At 43.7% G+C, this 25,000-nt stretch overlaps 1 protein-coding gene across 1 annotated transcript in view; it reads right to left on the reverse strand.

Moving 5' to 3' along the window:
• Positions 1-531: 531 nt before the first annotated feature.
• Positions 532-25,000, reverse strand: part of LIAS (lipoic acid synthetase) — a 212,995-nt gene continuing 188,526 nt past the window's right edge. Inside the window, exons 10-11 of the mRNA XM_069202039.1 lie at positions 23,117-23,228; positions 532-894 (exon numbers count right to left, since the gene is read on the reverse strand). Coding sequence (XP_069058140.1) covers positions 842-894; positions 23,117-23,228 — 165 coding nt within the window. The 3' untranslated portion in view covers positions 532-841. The remainder of the gene's footprint in view (positions 895-23,116; positions 23,229-25,000) is intronic.

A 25,000-nucleotide genomic window follows, 5' to 3' on the forward strand; every position in this document is an offset into this window, starting at 1 on the left:
GAAGGAAACCACTACTGTGTCTGCCCCATTCACAGCACAGAGATCCATCAGGAAGGTGAGGATCTCTTAGTAGGGCGAATAGTCCTCCTCCACCTTGGTTGGCCATCTGCCCAGGTCTGACTGACACCACAGAAGTCTAAGGGTAAGCGAGACAGTGGACACTGGAATAACTTCTTCTTAGAAAAGGTGATGGGAAGTGGCCACTCAATCACAGTGAGTAAATGGGCAATTAGAAGTAGTTCAGCTCAAGGTGAATAAAGTGGGAGACACATTCCCTCAGAAAGATACAATGAGTGTATAGTGAGGGCTGGGACAAATAAACAGAAGCAAACCGACAACTTTGATGTGCTATTTATCTACCTACTGAGACCATGACTGGACAGCACTGTCGTCCTTTATTTCGTATAATAACTACAGATAACTATTTACAGTTAAAAAGTCGGGTCAAAATAGGAGACACTTGAAATAAGTTACCCACAAATCAACTGACAATAATAAAATAGTAAAAGTTCAAATAATAAAATAGCAACATTTCAAATAACTGTTTTATTACATACTATATCTATTACCACACAATTAGAGTTGTGTCTGAAAAACTGTCCAAAAGGGAAACCAAATAAAATACAGACTTAAAGTTGTATTCACCCTGAAAAGAGTGAAGTCACCGATTTTGTTATAGTCAAACCATTCACGTTTTATCCTGATTGAACTGTCCTTCGAGGTTTATATGATTTCTTGGCTTTGCAAATGGTAGCATACGATGCACAACAGTCAACTAGCATCTCTGCTGAACTGGTTGTAAAATCAAATATTGTTCACCAAGATGAGTGGATTTTCACTTTCAGATGGCTTTTGTTTTTCTTTTTTCAACTAAATTCTTCAAGAAAAATTCACCTATTAAAAAGGAACGTTATAGTGTTAGTCAGGGTTGTTAGATATGAATAAACATTCAAGTGCATGCAACACATTTTTCTATAACTCTGAACCCATGAATTTGAAATGCTAGATTTCGGTTTAATGTTCTGAATATCCAGTAAATGGAGTCTAAATGGTTATCAAATATTGTAATACAGTGTAAAACGGTGTAAAAAGTGTTCACAACAAAATTTGGGATACCCAGAATCATCACAATAATATGATGAGCAATAGTTTTTAACAACATTTCATACCGACAGTGACGACAAAAAAGTTTGAGTGCAAGATGGCAGCAGACGCTTAACTGCTGCAACACCCACTTCATCCTCCACTGAGTCCCCAGATACGAGCCTTGAAGCCCCAAGAGAATGCATAAGATTAGTTAAGATTACTGACGTAAAGATAAGGCCCTCCAGTGCCTAGGAAATGACAGACAGTGGGCTTTGAAGAGACCCAGAAGGCAATTTGTACATGAGGAGGACCCAGCGGCCAAGGCAGGACCGAAGACTGAATCCTTGAAAAGAGGATGCGAAGCAGTCAGAGGGCAGAGATGCTGCGTGCAGCAGATATCGTGGTTCCAGAAGATCATGGCTGAGGCGGGGAACAGTGGGCATAACACCACAGCACAGGGAGGGAACTCTCATTCATTTACTGAGGCCTGTCAGGAGGAGGAGGCACCCTGGAGGTGCAACTCACAATGGGGCCCATCAAATAGGCTGCAGTGACAAGGTAGGAGAGAGGAGAGCTGGGGCATTAGGGGTCTCGTCCCCCAGGTCATTAAGCACAGCACAAAAGGCAGTAACTAATGCATCTGCACGTCACAAGCACCAAACCCAAGGTCCTAGGAAAACCTGCTGAGGGCTGGTGTTCAACCTTGTGAGTTTTGGTATGGGGGAGGGGTGGAAACTGCAGAGTAAAGACACCAAGTGGAAAAGAAAGAGAAGTCTTTTGTGGCTTGGTGCCCCTCAGGACATATCAGGCAAGAGGCAAGACCCTGTCTAGACAAGTACTTGGGGGGGGTGATCCCCATAGCAGGAGCCTTATGTGTAACAGAATGTGGTGAGGAACAATCCTCCTCACAATAAGGCAGCTCTAGGGAATCAAGGAGACACTTCGGCATGCTTAAGGCACACGCTAGCTGGTGACAATCTATAACAGAGACAAGCTGTACACAAATGCAGTCCCAATAACATAGAGACACAAACAGACCTTCATGTTGGTGGCATTAAACTACAGATTTACTAGCAGATGCATTGGTTGAAAACTGAAGATAGGGAAGGAAACATATATGATGTGGGTCAAAGTAACTGAGAGAGACAACTTCCAGTTGCTGCAATTGGACCCCAATTGTAAATTCACATGTAATTCACTGCACAAGGGATCTGTGCAAAGAAGGTATGGCAGGCAATAGAAATTGAAGAGAAACGAACATTAAGCATATATTTCAGCAAGCGCCAGCCATGACAACAGGGATGCCATCTTGCCAAGTAGAGCAAAGAGACTTAGATGGTGGAAAACATAGAGAATTGCTTCGAGAGGGCAGTGGGATGGTAACCAAGAGCTTTATATAGCAATTCTTGTAAGATATAAAAGATAGAATAGGAGCTGTTTTAGGACCTAAAGGAGGCTCAATAAAGAAGTCACCAAACCAGAAGGCTGCATAGACTCTCTTGAGAAAGCCAGGGATGAGAGATCCCTTGAACTGTAAGAATACAGGGGAAGAATCCCGACTCCAGGTAAACAATTTATGGTGCTGGAAGAGAAGCATGAGGATCTTGAAACAAATCCCGGAGGAACAATGCCAGCATCAGAGGGGCAAAGAGTGGAAGCGAAAGACATTAAAAATCCACACAAGCTCTGTTCAACTGCACCATGGAGAAAGCAGGAATCTCACCCAAACAATTAACACCCCCCAACGCAGACATCTATGCATGCCTACACTACTTTGCTGAGATAGGACATATAATGCAGAGTTTGAGTAGCAGAGGGAAGGTCTCCTACAATGGCACATAGCTACAACGGTTTCTGGACTTTTGGCGATCACTTTGGTAAAAGGATGATCATTCAGACCAGTAAGTAACTTACTGAGAAAGCAAGGAATAAGATATAGATGGGGGTCTCCATTTTGCATCTTGTTCACCTGGAAGGACAAATGATGGATCCCAAAGTTCCCCTCTGAGGCCTGTGATAACCTGGGCATTGAACCGAGTAGGACTTCCTTGGAATATGACTAATGGAAAGATCTGCTGGTTAAAAAAGGCCCGGTATGGCAAACAGTAATTGGTGGAGTGTGTGACAATGTGGAAGTACACTAGGAACAGTGGATGCAACTGAACTGTAGTAAGTCACTGAAGCCAAGCACCAGGAAGGGTCAGCCACAAAGAAAGACTGATGAACACAATACTTCAGAGAAATTGGACAAGTTGGAAGATGGAGTTACGATGCAGAAGGGGAACAGGGGAGGGCAATGGCGGGAACCTTTTTTTCTGCTAGCAATAAAAGAATTCCCTGCATCAAGTTTATATAAATGGGTGGACAGTTAGGAAACTCACGTTTAAGGGGGATGGTAGAAAAAGTTTGATTGACTAAGGGCAGGAAAGATCAGTTCAAGAGGTTGTTGAAGGTGGAGAAAACAACCATGGGTGTGATCTTGCCCATTCCACTGAGCCTAATACACACTTTGTAGGAGATTTACAGACAGTTAGGCTGGGCTCCACCTTTCAGGTGCCACAGCCACACATACTGAGGGCCTGATGGGAGGGCTTGATAACACAACAAAGTGTGAAGGGATCCTACATGGACTGAGCCAACTGGTTACTGCTGTAGGTTTATTACAGGGAACTCATCTCCTGTGGCAGTCTCATCGTCACCCTAGGACACAAGATTATTCCACTCACTGCTTCTCATCAGAGAACATGAAGACCGCAGAGGTAGTGATATTACACCATCAGAATTTTGAGTTTAGCTTAGAGGGGCAGTCTAAAGGTAAGGGAGGCTGATGGGTGGTAATAGGATGCCTCTACCAGGGAACCCACTTGACTTTAGCATCAATCTACGTGCCAAACTAAGGAGAGGAAACATACCTGAGGGGGATGGTACAAGTTATTGCTGAGAGAGCAGTGGACCCCCTTACATTGAGTGACGACTTCAACATGGGTACTGAAACCGAGAAAACACAACACACATAGAGGGGCAGCAACTATTTCTACAACAGGGAAAGTATGGCTGGAGGAGACAGTACTGATAGACAGTTGGAGGTGTAGCCATCTGCTAAAACTCAACTTTTCACACTACTCCGCTGCAAACCTATACTTGCCTAGATTGCTTATTAATAGACAAAAGGCTGTTGACGGACATTAGGTCGTTGGAGAAAGGTCCCGTAAAGGTATCAAATCTTGGCTGCTTTTTGTGTGTAATCAAAGGTGAGGATCTCCTGCAGCCTTCAAGGCTCAAACCTCAATGGTGCCCTATTTAAATATTCAGTTGTTATAGAGAACATGACTACATGTCTGCATCGCAGACTACATGCCTGCAATTGATAATGGGAGGGTAGACCTAACCACAATACAGGACACTCAAAGAGGTCCTGAGGGGATACTTTATCGCCAAGGAAGCACAATCGAAGAGGATAAATCAGTCTCTGCTGGTGAAATTGAAAGGGGTCCTCAAGTTAGCAAAGGAGGCACATAAACAAGCACAGTCACAGCATATATGGTGAAAGATGACTTTTTGGAGGGACCGAATCCCAATACTTGGCTAAGCTCAATCGACATTTCTCCTAAGGAAGCAATAAGTCAGTGAAGCTTGTTAAGGGCCAAACAGATCTGCTTATATCACAGAAATAAAAAACTGAAGTGTTGAAACTACAGAGGGGTGTGCCTGTAGGGAGCAATAACAATAAATACAAAAACAAAATTAAAGACTCAAAGGGTGCTATCCACATGGTAAAAACAGGAAAAGAGGAATGCTTCTGCGATTTCTTTAACCATTGATATGCTAAGGCAGCCACACCTGCCGCAATTAGAAAGGATTGATTTGCAGGGGTGAACTTGCCTAACGTATTGGCAGTGATAGGACTAAGTTAGAGGAACCAATCACAAAACAGGAGATCCTTAGGACCATTAAGAACCTCCAGACATATAAAGTGTCAAGTCCAAATGGCTGTATGGCCTCTGTATATAAAATGTTTAGAGCCCAACTGCTTCTGGTTCTATACAGAGTCCTCCAAGCGATAATCAGAGAGGAACACATTACACCCACATTATCAGAGAGCACAGTCTCCCTCGTATGGAGGCCCAACAAAATTGCTTTTGACTGATCCTCTTACAGACCAATTCTGCTACTTAATACAGATGTAAAAATTGCAAAAATCATTCAAGATGCAAGAAGTCATGCCAACACTAGTCGACCTGGACCTAACAGGAACTGGACCTAACAGGACCAGGTCTCTGGCACTGTGGCATCCCAAAAATGAACCTCTAGCAGTCATAACAATACACCTACTGAACTAACAATACAAGTAAATTATTTTTAAAGTGTGTATGTTTATTAACGATTTGAAATGTTTGAAACTATTGACGCTAACTATGTCAGAACATTCTGTGTCTAACCTTTAAATATATCCTTTAATTCTAATCCTAGGTTGTCTACTGATTACAGCTGGTACAGGATTGTTGATTGTGGCAAATAGAATGGGTATTGTTTTTACCTAAAATTCCCTTTTGTCACAGAAAGATATATATGTAGAGGGACTGGAATTATACCTTGAAGAGTTACACATATTTTGATTCTAATTGTGCTTTTGGAGTAGCTACTAATATTCCTGGCTGGAAATGCATTTTTATGTATGGTTATTTATTGATGTTGATATTTGTAAATACCACATAGCACAGGTACTAATTATCCAAGTAGGAGCGGAATGGGCGCATTTATGGATGCAACTTTTACTAGATATGGAAGCCATTGATCGGCATGCCAGTATCTTGAATACTGAAAACCATTTACCAGCAGAGGATGTCCGATTTAGGGCGGAGGCCAGATCAAAATCTTCAAGATACAATTAATGTCCAATAAAACACTTTTATGGAGATATGCATTATTCTTTGCTATAGCTTTCAAATGCTAAATGTATTTATTTAGTTAACTGTTTCATATAGCTCTCTTTCCACCAGAATGGGTTAAAGGCGCTTTTCAAAGAACAATGAGCGATACACATAGAAGTATAGTAGTGCAACAGGTCATTTGTCACTTTACCAGGCACTACGAAGAGGGAAAAACAAAGACCTTAGTGATGCAACTGGGGGTATGGAGGGAAACAAGAGTGAAGAAAAGGATTACAGGGTCAGGGAGGGTCATCTGAATGAAGAAAGAGGGTACTTAAAGAGGTGAAACATGCTGTTCAATGCCACAAACATATTGGAAACTTATATTAGGCCCTAGATCTGCAAATTGTTCACCTTAAAACAACACTTATTTGGTCAAATTAGGAATTATATATATGTAGGAATTAACAGTTCCTACAGTTCTGGTGGGGGAAATGGAGAGGGTGCCATACTAGAGCTATTTTGGGGGATAATGGTGCTTGGGCCTTCTGGATAGAATCTAAATAGGCGACTTTAGTTCTTTTCTCAAAGGCAAGATGTTCTGTGCTATTCTAAGTTGAAGACAGAGCGAGTTCCATGCAACAGGGACAAAACCTGAAAAAAATTGTTTTAAGTCAACAGACAACTTGAATTTCGGCATTTCCGGAATGAGAGAGCTCTTACTCATGAGATAATCAGGACATCCTCTAGGAAGCTAGGTGTGCTATAGTGTAGCACTTTGTAGGTTAGAGAAGAAAATTAGGGCCAGATGTAGCAAAATTCCAAATTGCGAGTTGCAATTTGCGAGTCCCAGCGACTCGCAAATTGCAACTCGCAATTTGGAATGCAGAAAGTTGTCTCAGACACCTTCTGCGAGTCGCTATGGGGTCGCAAAGACCCACCTCATTAATATTAATGAGGTGGGTCGCAATTTGCGACCCCATAGCGATTCAGGGCACTCACGGGGATGGTGGCCTGCTGGGAACAGCAGACCACCATGTCCGTGACTGCTATTAAATAAAGGAGTTTTTTTTTTTCAAAGTGCAACCCGTTTTCCTTAAAGGAAAACGAGCTGCACTTTGAAAAAAAAACGAAACCTTTTGTTTCGGTATTTTTCAGGGCAGGTAGTGGTCCATTGGACCAATGCCTGCTCTGAAAAATTCTTTTTTGTGCCAGACACAAAGGGGAAGGGGTCCCATGGGGACCCCTTCCCGTTTGCGCCTGGGTTACCATCCACTTCAAGTGGATGGTAACTGCGCTTTCATTTGCGACCGCAATCGCGGTCGCAAATGAAAATGCATACCATTGCGACTCGCAAATAGGAAGGGAACACCCCTTCCTATTTGCGACTCGGAAATGCATTTTGCGAGTCGGTTCCGACTCGCAAAATGCATTTCAACATAGCAAAGACGCATTTGTGACCCGCAAACGGCGATTTTCGCCGTTTGCGAGTTGCAATGTCTTTGCTACATCTGGCCCTTAGTTACTTACCTGTAACTGTGGTTCTCCAGTATTGGTATCTTTAATAGATTCACATGCTTGAATCATCCCCGTCGTCGAAGTGGGAGTCTCATGATATCATAACAAAACAGAAGGTGAACTACCATAGGCCATAAAGGCAATGGACAGCACTGCCAAAGCCTACCTATGTCTTTTTTTTTTTTAAGTAACACACTTGAATCAGAATAACAAGAATACTCAAAATTATAATAGTAATCATAGTAATAATAATTATTATTATTAAATTATTAAATTATGATAATACTATTGATATTATGTTATTGTAGCATATATTTAGCAGATGGTGGGAAAAAAGAGAGAGGCTCACCTTAATGAAACAGATGTCTTAGCACTACCTGTCTAATTGCCGCATAAGTCTTATGCGCCTCGTCCAGACAATAATGCTTTGTAAATGTGTGTCTGCTGGACCATGTTGCTGCACGGAAGATATGCTGGATAAGTACCCCAGCAAAAAGAACTGTATACGTGGAAACAGCCTTGGTGGAATGGGTATTAACCTTGTCCTGTAATGGTGTCCCAGCTTGTGATTGCCAAAATTGTATACCTATTCTAATCGATCTGGCAATGGTCTGTTTGGATATTGGAAAACCTCTCCTGACACCACCACATGCTATAAACAGTTGGTCTGCTTTTCAGATCTGAAAGGTCCTGTGTAAATACAATTTCAGACATCTCTTCACATCTACAGAATGTAGTGATTTTTTTGCAACTGATTACAGGTTTGGGAAAAATGTTTGCAGGACCACTGGTTCGTTCAGATGAAAGTTCAATGGAACCTTTGGATAAAATCAGGAAGTGTAACGCAGTTTGATGGGAAATGAAGAAAAGGTTCTTTGATGGTAAAGGCATGAATGCCACTTACTCTTTTGGCAGACGTTAGAGCCACTAAGAGTGATGTCTTCCAAGTAAGGTATTTTAATGCTGCTTTGTGAATGGGCTAAAATGATGGTTTCATGAGCTGTCCTAATATTACACTGAGGTACCACAATGGTGGAGTCTTTCATACAGGAGTGAAAACTCTACAAAGACACTTGAAGAATTTTTTCACTATGCGACTAGACCATAAAGAAGGTGCATCATTGGAACATCTGAACCTGGAAATTGCAACCAGGTATACTCTTATGGACGAATGAGCTAATCCAGATTTCGCCAAATGAAGCATATATGGCAGTATCTGCTCTGGCGACGAAATGAGAGGGTGAATATTAGAATTTACACACCAGAGGCAGAAACCTTTCCATTTAAATGTATATGTTTTGATTCTCATGCTGGCAAGTATTTGTCTGCATTCTGACGGAATGTCTAACACGGAGGACTCATTGAATGTAGGAGACAGGCTGATAAGTGTAGCAATGTTGGGTCCGGATGCCTGATCTGGCCCTGGCTCATGTGTCAGCAACTCTGGCATTGGTTTGAGCTGGACATGCGGTTGCTCTGATAGGAGAAGGAGCTGTGTGAACCAGAATTGTCTGGGCCACTTGAGGGCTATGAGGAGGAGCTGGCAATGATCTCACTTCAATTTGTTGAGCACCTTGGGGATCAATGGAATCAGGGGACAAGCGTAAGCATACAATCCTGACCATCTCATGGAAAACGCATTCCCCTATGATCCTTTTTGGGGATGCCATCCTGCATGGAATAGGCTTTTTTTGTTATACTTCATGGCAAATAGATCGAAGTTCGGCGTGCGCCATCTGTGAAAGAGTTAGAAGAACTTGTTTTTCTAGCTCCCACTTGTGATACGGAATGCTTGTTCTGCTTAGCGAGTCTGCCAGGAGTTTGGACACTCCTGGAACATGTTCTGCTTTGAAAGAGATTTGATGTGGTAAAAATGTGCTGCGCTTCATGAGATAGTGCTAGTGATCGCATCCCTGCTTGTTTGTTGAGACAGAGCATACTGGTGGTATTGTCGGAGAGTATGAGGACTGCTGCTTGCTCTATCTTAGCTCTATCTAGCTCAATAGCTTTTAGCTCTAGTTGACTGATGTGAAGTTTTATTTCTGTTGGACTCCATTTGCCACTGATTTGCAAATCTTGGAGGTGGGTACCCCAACCGTCAAGTGAAGCATCTGTCATTTTGATAAATATGGGAATTTGTTGCAGATATGAGAGCCCCTTGGATAGATTTGATTGATGTGTCCACCAAAACATGGCTGTTTTCATTACTGATGTTATGTGAATGCGGTCCTCAAATGAACCGTGTGCCTGTAGCCATTGTTTGTGCGGTTCTTCCTGAAGCAGACGCATCTGTAGTCGGCAATTTTGGACAACAGGAATGCAGGAAGTAATCATTCCCATGAATGACTTGTACCGTCCGTACTGAAATGTACTTTTTTTGTAGAGGGCTTGTGAGCTAATTGACGAATATTCAACTGTCTGTCTTGGGAGGGAAATGCCTTGTTTTGTATCGTACCTAGAACAGCCTCCAAGGTCAACCTTGGTGTGGGCTGAAAATGTGATTTTTGATAGTTGATCATGAGGCCGAGGTTTTTGAATAGTGAGAGGCAGATGGACATGTCCGTGGCTGCTTGTTGGTGCGCTGAAGCTTTTATGAGCCAGTCGTCCAAGTATGGAAAGACTTGGATTCCCTGTTGTCTCAGATGAGCTGCTACCGAGGCAAGCATCTTGGTAAATATTCTGGGGGCTGACTTTAGTCCAAATGGTAGGACCTTAAATTGTAGGTGGGTACTGGCTACCTTGAAGCAGAGAAATTTGCGATGTTTTGAATATATTGAGATGTGGAAATATGCGTTTTGGAGGTGCAGTGACATCATATGGTCTCTGCTGTTTAAGAGGTGTAATTTATCCTGAGGTGTTACCATTCAAAATTATTGTTTCTTTAGAAACTTGTTTAATCTTCGCAGGTCTAGAATGGGACGACAAGGTCCAAAAGGTTTCTTTACTGGAAAGAAACAGGAGTAAAACACCAGACCCTTCTGAAGCACTGGAACAACTTTTATTGTCCCTTTTTTTAGCATGCTGGATATCTCTTTGAGGAGTTGTGTTAAATGCAGGGGGATAGTCCTGATGGAAGGGTGTTTGGAGATTTATGGATGAATTCCAGGATGTGTCCTCTGGAGATCACATCTAGAACTCACTTGTCTCATGGTATTATGGACCATTGATGGAAACAGTTTGTTATGCGACCTCCAATTCGGGTTGTAGGAGAGGGGAGGGTAGTCTGTACCTTTGTTTGGTCATTGCTTTCTAGTTGAATCTCTGCAGCGGGCAGGCAGATTCTCTCTTGTGGAGTGCTTATATGCCATAGCTGGTGGACATCTATACTGCTGCTGTTGTGCATATTGTGTGATGGTAAATTGTCTGGCCTGATTGAAATTGATGTCTGTAGGGCTGATAACCGCCTCTAAATTAATAAACTCCTCTTTCTCTAGCCCCGCGAAAGGGCTGCTTCCTGCATTGCAACTTCCCAAGAGATGTTGCTGTATCCGTGTCAGCCTTGATGGACTGCCAGACCTCATCCAAGTGTTTTCAAAACAATGGCACGACCAATATTTTACTTTTTATCTGTGGTCAGAAGAAAGTGGACTTCAATCAGACATGTCTGTGGAGAACCGCTACACCAGCAAGCTGTCTGAATCCAGTTGTCGATACATCGATGGTACAATCAATGATTTCTGCAGAAATCTGTTCTCCTTCCTGGAGAATTTTCTTAGCTTCCAGTTTGCCATCCTCTGGTAGCAAGCCTATATATGTGGATGTATCTGACCACACCTGGAGGTCGTAAATCAATCAATCAATCAGAAAATTTGTAAAACGCGCTACATACCTGTGAAGGTTTCAAGGCACTGGGGCTGGGGGGGTGCTGCTACTGCTCCAAGAGCCATGTCTTGAGGAGTTTTCTGAAGGAGAGAAGGTCCTGGGTCTGTCGTAGATCCGACAGGAGGGTGTTCCAGGTCTTAGCGGCGAGGTACGAGAATGATCTGCCGCCGGAAGATTTGCGCCGGATGTGGGTGATGGAGGCGAGGGCGAGTTTGGTGGAGCGGAGATGCCGGGTGGGGGTGTAGAAGCTGAGTCTGTTGTTCAGGTATGTTGGTACGGTGTTGTGGAGTGCATTGTGTGCGTGGGTGAGGAGCTTGAAGGTGATCCTCTTGTTGATGGGGAGCCAGTGAAGGTCTCTTAGGTGGGGGGTGATGTGGCAGTGGCGAGGGATGTTGAGGATGAGTCGGGCGGAGGCGTTTTGGATGCGTTGGAGGCGTTGTAGGAGTTTGGATGGGATACCGGTGTAGAGGGCTTTGCCATAGTCGAGTCTGCTGCTGACGAGGGCCTGGGTTACTGTTTTTCTTGTTTCTGTTGGGATCCATTTGTAAACTCTGCCAAGCATGCAGAGGGTGTTGTAGCAGGAGGAGGAGATGGCGCTGACCTGCTTTGACATGGAGAGTGAGGAGTCGAGGGTGAAGCATTGGTTTCGTGCGCTGTCGGTGGGTGTTGGTGGGGGACCCAGCGTGGTCGGCCACAATGATTTGTCCCAGGCGGAGGGGGTGCGCCTAAGGATGAGGACCTCTGTTTTGTCCAAGTTCAGTTTTAGCCGGCTGTCTCTCATCCAGTCGGCGATGGCTTTTAGTTCCTCGTGGAGGTTGGTTTGGCGCTGTGCGGGTCCTTGGTGAGGGAGAGGATGAGTTGGGTGTCGTCGGCGTAGGAGATGATGTTGAGGTTGTGCTGACGGGCCACTTGTGCGAGGGGGGCCATGTAGATGTTGAACAGCGTCGGGCTGAGGGATAAGCTCTGCGGTACGCCGCAGATGATGTTTAAGGCTTTGGATTGGTATGGGGGGATGCGGACTCTTTGGGTTCTGCCGGCGAGGAAGGATGCGGTCCATTCGAGGGCATGGTCCTGGAATCCTGCTGCGTGGAGGTGGGATTTTAGGGTGTGGTGACAGACGGTGTCAAAGGCGGCTGATCGGTCTAGGAGGATGAGGGCTGATGTTTCTCCATTGTCGAGGTGGCTTCTGATGTCGTCTGTGCCGGCGAGGAGGGCGGTTTCGGTGCTGTGGTTGCGTCTGAAGCCGGACTGGGAGGGGTCGAGGATGTTGTTGTATTCGAGGTACTGAGTGTTGACGATTTTCTCGATGACCTTTGCCGGGAAAGGGAGCAGAGAGATGGGCCAGAAGTTTTTCAGGTCCTTGGGGTCCGCCTTTGGTTTCTTGAGAAGGGCGTTGATTTTGGCGTGTTTCCAGCTTTCCGGGAATCTTGCAGTTTCGAAGGAGATGTTGATGGATTTCCGTAGGTGTGGTGCGATGGCTGTGTCTGCTTTGTTAAACATGTGGTGTGGGCAGGGGTCTGATGGTGATCCGGAGTGGATGGAGTTCATGGTCTTGCGGGTTTCGTTGTCGCTGATGCTGGTCCAGGAAGTCAGTCGGCTGGAGCGGGTGGAGTTCGTGGTGGGTGGGGTAGGAGCGTCCGGAGTGTGAGGGGAGTTGAAGCTGTCGTGGATGTCTGTGATTTTTCGGTGGAAGGCAGTTGCTAGGGCGTTGCATAGTTCTTGGGAGGGGGTGATGTCGTTGACGGTGGTGTTTGGGTTGGAGAGTTCTTTTACGATGCTGAAAAGTTCTTTGCAGTCGTGGGCGTTGTTTTCTAGGCGGGTTTTGAAGGAGGATCTTTTTGCTAGCCTGATGAGTTGGTGGTGTTTGCGTGTAGCTTTCTTGAGTGCCATGTGGTTGTCTGGAGTGCATTCGAGTAGCCATATTTGCTTGAGTTTTCGTCAGTGGCGTTTGGAGGGTTGGAGGTCATCGGTGAACCAGGTGGCTTTTTTGTTGATGTGGTTGTTGGAGGGTTTTCTGAGTGGAGCAAGGCGGTCGGCGCAGTCGTTGATCCATAGCTTGAGGTTGTGTGCGGCAATGTCTGGGTCGGTGGGGTTGACGGGCGGTTTCTGGGCTAGGGAGTTGGTTAGTTGAAGTTCGGTGACTTTGCCCCATCGTCAGCGGGGTGGTTGTTCGGTGAGGTGGTGTTCTGTCTGTTTCTTGAAGGTGAAGTGGATGCAGTGGTGGTTGGTCCAGTAGAGTTCGGTGGTATGGTTGAAGGTGACGTGGATGCTTGTGGAGGAGGTGAGGTCAAGGGTGTGACCGGCTGTGTGGGTGGGTGTGTTGACGAGCTGTGTGAAGCCGAGGTTGGCTAGGTTTTCGGTCAGGGTGGTGGAGTTGGTGTCATTGTTGTTTTCGAGGTGAAAGTTCAGGTCCCCGAGGAGGATGTAGTCCGTGGAGGCGAGTGCGTGGGTGCTGGCCAGGTCGGCGATGGTGTTGCTGAAAGGTGCCCTGGGTCCTGGGGGTCTATAGAGGAGTGTTCCTCTGAGCGTGGTGTTGGGGTCGGTGCAGACTTGGAAGTGAAGGAGTTTGGCGGCGCTGAAGGAGTCGTCCAGGGTGGTTTTGACTTCGAGGGTGGCTTTGTGGACGACGGCTATGCCTCCTCCGGTGCTGTTGGTGCGGTCTCGGCGCGCGTTTGTGTCCGTTCGGGATGGCTATGGCGATGTCGGGTGCGGAGGAGTCGTGCCACCAAGTTTCGGTTAGAAAGGTCATGCCGGGGAGGTGGAGTCAAGCAGGTCCCAGACTTCGATGGCGTGCTTGCGTGCTGAGCGGGTGTTGAGGAGTATGCAACGGAGGTGGTTGGTCTTGATCCTAGGAGGTTTGTGGGCTCTGTTGCAGGAGAAGAGTCCGTGCGTGCTCTTTGGAGAGGCCTGGAAGCAGGTGGTGTCTCAGCTGGTGTTGAGTGCGCGGAGGGTGTCGGCGTTATAGCGAATGCTGACGGGGTGGCTGTTGCCAGGGCTGGGCACGGTACAGGCGCGGACGGGCGCAGACGGGCTTGCCTTTGGCGCGCCAGCGGCACGGCCGCGCCAGCGGCACGGCCGCGCCGCGGCTGCCATAAAAGGAGGGCAGGGTGGGAGTGGCAGCTGGGAGGAGGGAGGGCTTGTCGAATGGGAAGGCTGGGGAGGTGGGGCCGCAGGGGACGAAGTGGCAGGGAAAAGCTCTGAGGAAAAGACAGGGAGGAGGAGGAGGGGGGAGGCGGGAGGGGACGCAGCGGCGGGGGAAAAAGGAAAGAAAAGAACGGAGTGGAGGTGGCGAGGAAGGCGGAGCAGGGAGCGACCTGCCTGCAGAAGCAGGGTCAAAGGCCCAATATGGGCAGAGAATTTGCTGCCCTCACCATTGTGACTACCATAGTAGTAAATATTTTCCCAATATTATCAAGCCTACGCCCATCACTGTCGAGAGGAAAGGAAATTGGTGTGTTTTTTTTAGTGACGCTGTGCTGCTTGTGACACTACAGAATCTGGTTTAGGTTGCCCGATCAGACAAGTTGGAGAATCTTCAAGAGCTTTATATTTTTTCTCCAATCGTGATATTTGTGCCAACACCGCAGCCGAGTTTTTCATGGCTTTAAGTCCTTCTTGAAACATGAAATCTATCATCAGGATAGCTCTCACAGATTGTTTTAGCAGGCTCTTTAAAGTCATAAAGAAAACAGTCTGTTTTCTTAGTGTGTAGTGGGAGCTCAAAATGCTTGGCCACTCTCTCCAATAAAATGTGGAATCCGCCTATGTCTTCTGTTGGAGAATTTAATGGTGCCGCTAGAAGTGGAGATGGAGTGGGAATAAGATAATCCTCCCACTCGTTTGGCTGTGAAGTAGCATCATGTATCTCTTCATTCTCTCCGTCTTCATCCGTAGATGAAGGATCTTTATCTGGGGGCTGTTATGACTGGCATAGGGGCAGTAGGCGTGCCAATAACTCTTGATGACACAGGCATAGAAGTTTGCAGGAACTGCACTGGTCTAGATGCTTGAGTGTTTCAGGAGTTGACTGTGGAAACTTGTGATAATAATCCTTGAGCATATCCTACAAGTTTGTTACTAGTGACACAGGCACTGGAATAGATGGTTCATGTTGGTGTTGTCCAGAATATTGGTAATGGTAAGGCTCTGGGTGCTCTCTCGGCTAATTGTATTCGTCCTGATACGAATCATTACCATCATCATCATCCCAGAAGTCCTGACATTTTACTTGTAGTTGGCATGGGGTACTAGCTACCCCAAAGGGCCCTCCGTCATCAGAGTCATCATCCTCATCCAAAAGATGCGTAGGGGGGTTGGGGTAAGGCCTTACTTGGAGAGGTACGTATGGGTAAAGTTTTTGTGGCAGATGATTTTTTTCCTTAGGGGAATCAAAGGCAAAGGAGGAAAAATGATTTTATCTCATGGTTTCTCTCCTGACTTAAAATGTTCAATTGAAGATGTTCTCTTCACTGACAGTAATGGTGTTGTCGACATCATCATCAACGATAACATCGTCAGCGGTATAAATGGCATGGTCATCAGTGGGGGTGTTAGCGATATTGTCGTTGACGAGGTTGGCCGCATCGATGGGACCATCGTCAACGGGACCATCGTTGATGGTACAGGCATCGTTGGCGGTACTTGTCAATGCATCAACGAGTACTGCATCGGTGACGGAATCTTCGTCACCGACAGAGTCTAGAAGGATGGCTGTCAACAGGGTCTTTGCTGACTGGTGTGTCACGATCCTTGTTGTGATGATCGTCGTCAATGATACTGGCAACAAAGAAATTATTATGGGAGACACCGCTGTGGTAAAGGTGGACGTGACCGTCGTTACCATGGATACGGTCGTCGACTATGATGTTGTTGATGTTGGCTTCGTCAAGGAAGGTACCTTTATTAACTCTAGTGGAGTTTTTGTTGCCTTTGTCGTCGATGATAAAAATTGAGAAGTACTTTTTGGAAGTGCTTCTTCCAGGGAAGGTGTTGTATGTTCTGAAGAAACCTTTGAGGCAGTTTTATGTTTTTTTGGAAGATGAAGGATGAGCTTCATGGCTCTTTGCATGCCCCTGAGAGGTGTGTTTTGATTTTTTTTGTAATCTTTGCAGGTGGTCCTGAGGAGATCTTTTCCTTAGATTTAGGCCTTTTAAGAGAATGTGGGGCCTGTGAAGAGTCATCACTTTCCTCAAATGAGGGGCACTCTCTCGTTTTTAGTTTCAATAGCCATGGTAGAAGTCTGCCTTCCATTGTCTTTTACAGTCTTGTGAAACAAGGTGCAACAGATCTCACAGTGTGCTCTGGATGGAGACAATATATGCATTTCTTATGTGGGTCATCAGAATGAAGCCTTTCCTTCCCGCAGGCACCCCAGGCTCTGAAAAGTCCTTTTTAGGGTCGAGCCTGCTTTGCATGCGCTCGCGCATGCCTATAGCAGGGAGACTCTTTTGTATTTATAAAAGGGCTCGGAGCCCTGTCAACTTCACGTCAGTGCTTTTTATTGGTTCGTGGGCTTCCCTAATTAAATCTGCTTGCTTTCATTAGTCGAAGGCACGCATATGGCATGCCTTTTCCGGTGGCAAGCCCTCCTCAAGCGCAGCGACCAAGTACAGAAAACATGCGAGGCTCGCTGTTTTCCATCGAGCTCGTGGACTTTTTTTTCTCTAATTTAGGAGCCCGATCTCGCTTGGCAGAAGTCGAGCGCTTTACCTACTTGATTTCACTTTTTCGGGTTACGTGCATAAATGCACTTTTGCCCGATAGGTGAAAAGTCGGGTTAGGAGTTTACAACGCGATCGGCTCTAACACGAGCAAACGCGAGACCCGATGCATTGTAAATGCTTGTTTGAGGTGTTGGGACATATTGTCTAGTCAAAATCTGAGAACAAATCTGAGGTGAATGTTCTGAGAAAAGTAGAGGTTTGAGCAGAGCTGAAAGGAGACTCCCTTCACACAACGTGCTGTAAAAATCTGAGGGAGTCAGCCTCTGCTGGGAGTGTTCCAGAGGGTGCTGTCGCCTAATTGGTTATATTTCAAGTTTGATTCTTTTTTTAAAAAAAGGACATATATAAGCTATGGCAATAACTGTCCATTGGGATTTTCCATACTTCATGTGATACCCTAATCGATAGATGTACAAACAGAAGCTCAAGATTGAAGCAACACTTGGACTGTTTACTCTTTGGAATCGTGTTGTTTTTGTGATTATTGAAAACAAGTGTTTAAACGTATGAAAAATTTTGAGCATTGGTAAACAAGTTTAGCTTGGTTCATTATTTTAGGGCATTGGTGTAGTGCGTTCTGAGACTATTCATGATTCCCCACTTTTAGCATGACTGCAAACATAAAAACAGCCTTGCACTCAGCGTGTTCAGTACTTTCTTGATTGCTAACAGCCCTTTTTAGCTCGCCACACCCATATTTTTGGACGAACACAATGTGTGAATTAGGGGTTAATCTGCCTTTGCCACTCAGATCCTGAATGCTCTAAAAAAGAAAATCTTTCTTCATGAGTGAATCTTCACAGATTGAAGATGGGACTTCCAGAACCCTCATCCGTGCTCCTCTCAGAAGGTTATCCAGAGTCTCAATCTTAGCCTAGCCAAAAGTCCCATAACAGATTCAATCATATAGTGCTGGAAGTTGTCAGCAGAATACACCTCCTTGCTCTGTTCCAAGGTATTCAGACGCATGTCTGCTACTCCAGACATGTTCGATCCCAAAGACTAGCTGTGTGAGATCTTCCAGCTTGGTCTCCACAACACTGATTGTGCTAGCAATGTTTTCCATTTTCTCTTAAAGATCAATGTTGGGAGCAGGGGCCTCTTGTGTTTTCCAACTCCTCTACAATGAGGGATCCTCTAAGGGCAATGCTTCATGCCCTTTGCAGGATGCAGTGCCACTGGGTCCGAGAAACTCCATGGGATCCTCTGGTTTTATCTGCAGTTCTGTAAACGAGGGGCAACAGTGCAAGAGGGATGTCACGTTAACAAGTCTAATCCTCATAGAAACTGTTCAGCTGAGAACAGGTAGTTTCAAGACTGCAATTTGTCATACCGGCTCCCATGCCTTCAGTAAAGAAATACCAAGGGTCCACCAGCATCTACTCACTTATGTGTTAGCCCACATCTCTCCTGCAGAATAGAAAACAACCTCTGGGCAGGAAATGAGTGTTCCTATAGGCCTGTGAGCCAAAACCGGGCCCTCTCACAATGCAGGTTCTATTCCAAGAAGTCGGGGACTTCATCCAACAAAGTAGAAATTGATTCCACCCAATTCTGCACTGCTGGCACTTGAGCAACCACACATGTATGTCTGTGTGGGTGGTGGGGAGTAGACAGTGATCTGGGCTTTCAGGTCTGCATATTGATCTCAGGATGGAAAAAGCACTGTAATGTCCTCTTCAATATTTGTGCCACCCATGAGCACCTTGCATATCTAAGGTGGCAAAGTGGGACAATCCATAGACCAGTTACTGTGAACCCACACTGTCTGCCATCTAGGGTGCTGACCATTTCTGGCCACTGACCAATTCTGTGAGAAAGCAGACAAAGCCTCCTGTCTTGTAACGTACTGTTTAAATTATAAATAACAATACAACTGTATTTGATCTATTGTGCCAAAAGATTCATTCTTTGGCCACAAATGCTAGCTTTTGGGCACCTTTACTGGATCTCACTTATTTTTATGCAGAGACCCTGTCTACTTCTATAGATGCACCTTGAGAACAACTGCACAAAATATCATGGTGGCTCCAATTAAACGTTTTCCTCAGGTCTACATTGTTCTGTATTTGGCTTTGGAGATGCATTCTTACAGATATGGGTGTATGCTATTTATTCTGACCCTGCCATGTGTGTTGTCATTATTGGATCATTTGTCACTCACTCTTGGACAAAGTTTGGACCTGAACAGGGTTGCTGGTATTACTTTATACCATGGCTACTGAACTGTTGGCTCAAATAATATAGCAGATAGATAATATCTAAGCCATAAGAAGTGTTAGCACCATACCACAATACATATTAATCAATACTGACAAAATGTTATTGTTTAGGACATGACTGCTTGTGTCCCTTCATTGCCCTATTTCACATGTGACAGCTCGGTCTGTTTTATGGCCACCTTCTGTGGACGGATGCCATTTCACGTACCTGTAAAATAATGTACTCAAACCTCTTGATTTCACTACAGATAGAAGTATGAAAGTCATCAAAGATATGACAGACTGTTCTCTCCCCTTGGCTTTATGGGTAGAAGTGATTCACTGAAAATTAATACTAAGCAAAAACTCCTATACTTATTTGTAATAGTTCCCAAGCCCTCTTACCACTCTCCTTCCAGGGCCTTGAGTGGCTTACAATGCTCTATTAGTCGATTTGCTTATAGAAATAAAAGGAAACAACTACTAGACTGTCTCTACTAAGAACACTCATACATTTGGCAGTCCCAGATTAACATATGACAGTGCAAATGTGATATGTGAAATGCTGGGTAGGACAGACTTATCTGGAAATTGAATCAGGAAGGCGTATATAAATCTCTTAAATTCAAAAGATTTGTAGCACACCTGTTAATATCACTCCTAACATCGGTGACATTGGTTCCTGGTGGACCCACTAAAAACATTGAGTAAAATGAGATTATTGTGAAGGCTACACGGTTTCTTCGACACCCAGCTCTTGCTTTTTTGTACCCAATTTGGACTGAAACTTTCAGCCAACATATTGATCAACATGGCAACATATGGTATTACATTATTTAATGGTGTGTTTAATTACAGGGGAGTTACTACTTACAAACAAGCGTACAAATATGATCAGTTTACTTTGCTGAAGGTTTCATCTAAGCAGAGGTTTTACATGATAAAATATATAGACCCTGATCACTGTGGGAGTAGTGACCATTACTCTATATGACTCACATCCGCGGGTCAAGGCTTTTTACTACCTAAACATCTCTGATAATCTGGAGCGTAAAAAGGTATTAGCAGGCCTTAGCAACTACTTGGCCAATGATCTTGAGGTGAATGTAGGTCTTCTCTCCAGACCTAATCAACAGTGTCTCATTTGCCACAAGAAACCAACAAACTACATCAAGGTGGACGTAAACACTCTGCCCTCAGATGGACAGTACCTGTCTTGGGGAGAATTGTGTAGTAAGAAAAACAGACTACTGTATGAAAAATATCAGTGTTGCTATGTTTTAAAAAGTTTTTTATTACTGTTTTTGGGAGGCGTACACGATATCTGGAGTTCATTCAGGCCTCTTGGAAAATTGGTGGACCTTTTGCTTTCTATTGCAATCTCTATTATTACTTCTAACTGGAAATCTTCGGAGAACATTACTCTCAGACAGTGGTGGAATTCTGTATGTTATCATCATAGACTTGACAGCTACAAGCTTGATTCAACAGGAACTTTCTTCAAACGTCATCAGCTATGGTTGCCATTAAGTAACTATCTCTCACGCACTGCGAAGGAAATTGATTTTTCTCCTCCTTTTTAAAAAATGTCAATATATTTCCTGTTTTTCTTCTTATATATACTTATTTCATCTTACATTCGCTGTAACTAATGCCTATTGCCTCTCTCTCCACATGGCTATCACTTGATTCCCTTTTCTACCCCTAAAGCTCTTCTCCCTCTCCCTCTTTCTTTCTTCTTTATTTATTCAAACTTGGAGTCTTTGATACTATATTGCTGTATATGCCTAATTCATGTACGTTTAAATATGCATTTACAAGTACAATATTCCTTATGCATATATATTCACAACTGCATATCTCTGTCCTGGCAATGTTATGTTAATGTTCTTGTATTTGACTCAATAAAAAACATCTTTTAAAAAAAGTTTTTTATTGAAGTTTCAGTTTCAAAAACAAAGCCAAGTCTGGCACAAAACATGTGGAATGGTACAAACAAATCTTTGCTATCATGACTCAAGTTTACTCTGAAGGTTTTGCATATAGGCCAGAAACACAATATACATGGAGCCACTGCTCGGAGAACTCAACATGGGATGGTCTTGGAGTGAAGCTCACTGTCCATGGACCAAGGCCTAGACTGACAGTGTTCAATTTGTATCCACCAGTGGTCAAGCCCAGTCTTTCCAGATTAGTATTGCTATCTAGAATTCTGTAGGCCAGACACCATGTTAAGACATGGACTTACCAGAATTCAGTCAGTAGTTGCTTTAGCGTCTCCTCTTCTGGTTGTCACTATGAAATGTAATTTATTAGTTCCAGAGCAGAGGTCTTCAACCTTTTCTGTGATAAGAGCTACTTATGTTCAATGAAAATCATCCTGAGCTACTAATATTATTAGAATTTTAATAGTGACCACATCACACAAGATTACATAGTGAAGAGATACAAGATTACCACACTTGATCACCTCGGTGCATCAGAGAGGGTTGCTAGCAGTAATGTAAAAATTATTTGTAAATGTGAATGCCTCTAAATGGGTAATACATAACAGCCAAAGCTTCAGTGCCCCTGGCACTAAGTTGATCATATCAGTAAATAAATCTCCCCAACACATGATGTATCACTTGACTATCAGCTGTAAATCTATTTTGAAATTCCATTTTTCTTTAAACTTCAGCTTACAAGTTCTGAAAAGTCTCAAATATACACTTTTCAATGTTGATATATGGATATTAATTCAACCTGGTAAAAACATTTAATTTAGTAGGCTGGGCTGTACATAGGAGAGCTACCTACGGGTAGATGGAGAGCGACCAGCAGCCCATTAGCTTCTCATTGGAGAAGCCTGTTCCAGACTGTACAAAAACTCTCATGGACACATACTGTACAAATTTCTTCAAACATATCTGCTAGAACAGTTTTCTCTGGAAGCTACATGAAATTAGTTCAGCTTAGACTAGCATCTTCACCTAATCAACAGAGGACCTTGCAGCAACGGTAACTACTGAGAAGTGGTTTCATAACCGAAATTCATTGCTTGTAATTACACTATACCCATTGCCTTACTACAGTCCGTCTCAAATTCATTTAACGTGCCAACAGCAAATGTCTAATGACATCTGTATTCTGAGATAAAGTGCTTGTAAGGCTATCACTGATACATTTTTACAAGGATATTTGCTCAAATGTAAAAGTATGACTAAAGAAAATGCATGCAAATGAGGGCCTTTTATCAAAAACAACTTTTACACAGTGGTCTAACCCTATTTTTATGCCAGGCTGGCACTTTCAGAAAAACTTTACAGCAATATATAAAAAAGTGAACTGTTTCCGCCTCAGTGGGACTGTAAAACAGTGCTTACAGAAAACTAGCATGAATGCCACCTAAAACCTTCTGAAAGAAATTAAAATGACCGGTGCTCTGTGTGGAGGTAAGCAAGTTGGCTGTGCTGACTTGGATATGCACAACAGTGCTATCAGGTGAAAAGAGGCATTTTGTCCAAGATGTGTAATGACTTTCCAAAACTGTCTGAGCTGCATCTTTTGATCCGGGGAAAATACTAGGCAAGCAAGATAGTGCTTGCCCCCAAGGAAAAGTATGTGTTTGCAATGCTACCATTATTGATCCACCAATCAATTCTGTTCTGTATTGACTCAGAAATTAAAACCTTTATCTGGGAGTGGGACAAAGCCAAGGTAGACGCGTGGTGAAATATACATATGCACACAATCCAGTGATCTGCGACTGCCACAAATGGCAGCCTATTATATGGCTTACCAACTGTCCTAGGTATCACAGTTTATGCCCCAGCTGAGCCTCCTGATATAAAGTGATTCATGTAGAAAAAGCATATTCCATTGTATTTGGTCTATGTAAAAATAATTCACAAACCTGCTTTGTAGGAGGAGCGCACCAGTGGTCCGCTGGCCGTATAAAGAAATCCCAATTCATTCCCTACAAGTTCCCAGTATTTAAACTTTTCTGGTGTAACGTACTCTTCAACCTAAAAAAGAGAAATAATATTAGTAATGCTTTAACATGAAAAATTAAACTAATCAAGATTAAAGACTTGAAGTCCTGTTACTTGCCTTTATATTAACGTACTGAACACAAAGGGTAATGCAGGGAACATTAATTTACAAATATTGGTGGACACTCGAAACTACACGTTTACTCAACAAAATTATTTATTTTTAAGAAACCAACATTTTAGTTTGATGTGTACATTTCATTTTTATTAGGCATGAATGAGTCTTACAATTGCACGAATCATTAAAAATATATTAAAGGCCAAGCTGGTTTTACTCTAGATTGTTGTGGACCCTACCTTTCAAGAGAAATAATTTGATTACTTATCTGTTGCCAGAAATCGTCATTAAAATGTTAATTGTTTCATCACAACTAAATTTACTTTAATAGTGGTGTCTAGTCCTACAAACGTCTTTTACGAAAGTTCTGGTTTTACAAAATCCTAAAAATATATTAGAACTATCGGGGATTTTGGACCAGAGCAAAGCGATTAAGAAATGATCCTGAGATGCTCACACTGTACTTCTTTTCTGGACTACAAAACACTACAAAGTGGCTATGCTGAGCACTCAGCCAAAACTGGCAGTTGTCGGAGAACCTGTGGCATTTGCAAAGGGTGAAAGGCAGGCGGAGGGTGTCTAAGAAAACTGGTAAATCGGGGCCTGAAGTAGTTGACAGCAGCAACCTAGAGGACAGATGGCAGTAATGCTCTAGATGCATGAAGGGGCAAAGGACACTACGGATCTGCCCATAATTATTACGGCGATGTGGCAGGTTCAATTCAGTGATACTCGCGAGGTATAGAGCCACCATTATGGAAACTCAAGAGCCCAACAGCATTGTAGTCACTGAGAAGTTGCTACAATCTTGCATAAACAGGAGAAAGTCGCTACAATCTTACATAAACAGGAGAAGCCTTATGACCTGGTTGCTTTCTGAGTCACCACAAATTAATGCTCTATAAGGAATTCATGAGGACACCTAGGAAAGCAAAATATGGGAAGACTTTGAGGTCAATTATTTGAACTTTGAACAGCAACTTGAGATAAGGAACCATGATAATCAAGCTGTGCCAAGTACACAGAATTATATGCCCTGACAATGTCAAAGAGCACACACAAGATTGTATAGAGTGAGATTTGCTCTATGAGCCATTACACAGACCAATAAACAAGAACCGGGTTGTGTGTTGGAAAGCAATACTAGCCACAGATTTGCTGCTACAATTCCACAACGAGCATGCACATTCTGATAAGACACATGTGAATGAAGTTCAAGTCACATTAGCCCTTTTGTTAAAGCCATTACACATTCCTGTGGTTTAACTAGTAAAAACATTGCACACATTATTTAAAACCAACAAAAACGAAAAACTGATTTTAGGCAATGCAGGGACTGTTGACAGTACGAATATGGAATAAAGCAGATATCAAGGCACTTGATGCCAAGCTCACAATGAGAGCCTTTGAGGACAAGAACTTTTTCTGCACCTAGAAATTTCTGGTTATAACCTCCCATGAGTTATTTACAGCTCCGCGAGAGCCCTGGGTTGGTGACATGGATGATCTATCGAAGGAAGGCTGGCAAAAGGTCCGTTATTACTCCCAAGGTTGATGGCCATATCAGCTCAGTAACACTTTTTTTCTTTGGATCTTTTAATTGCGTTTGTTGCATACAGTGTGTAGCACTAAAATTACTTTCTTTTGCTGACAATTAACATGAATGTGTTAAGTTGAAGATTCAATG

The sequence above is a fragment of the Pleurodeles waltl genome, chromosome 1_2, assembly GCF_031143425.1.
Source record: "Pleurodeles waltl isolate 20211129_DDA chromosome 1_2, aPleWal1.hap1.20221129, whole genome shotgun sequence".
Classification (NCBI taxonomy): Eukaryota; Metazoa; Chordata; class Amphibia; order Caudata; family Salamandridae; genus Pleurodeles; species Pleurodeles waltl.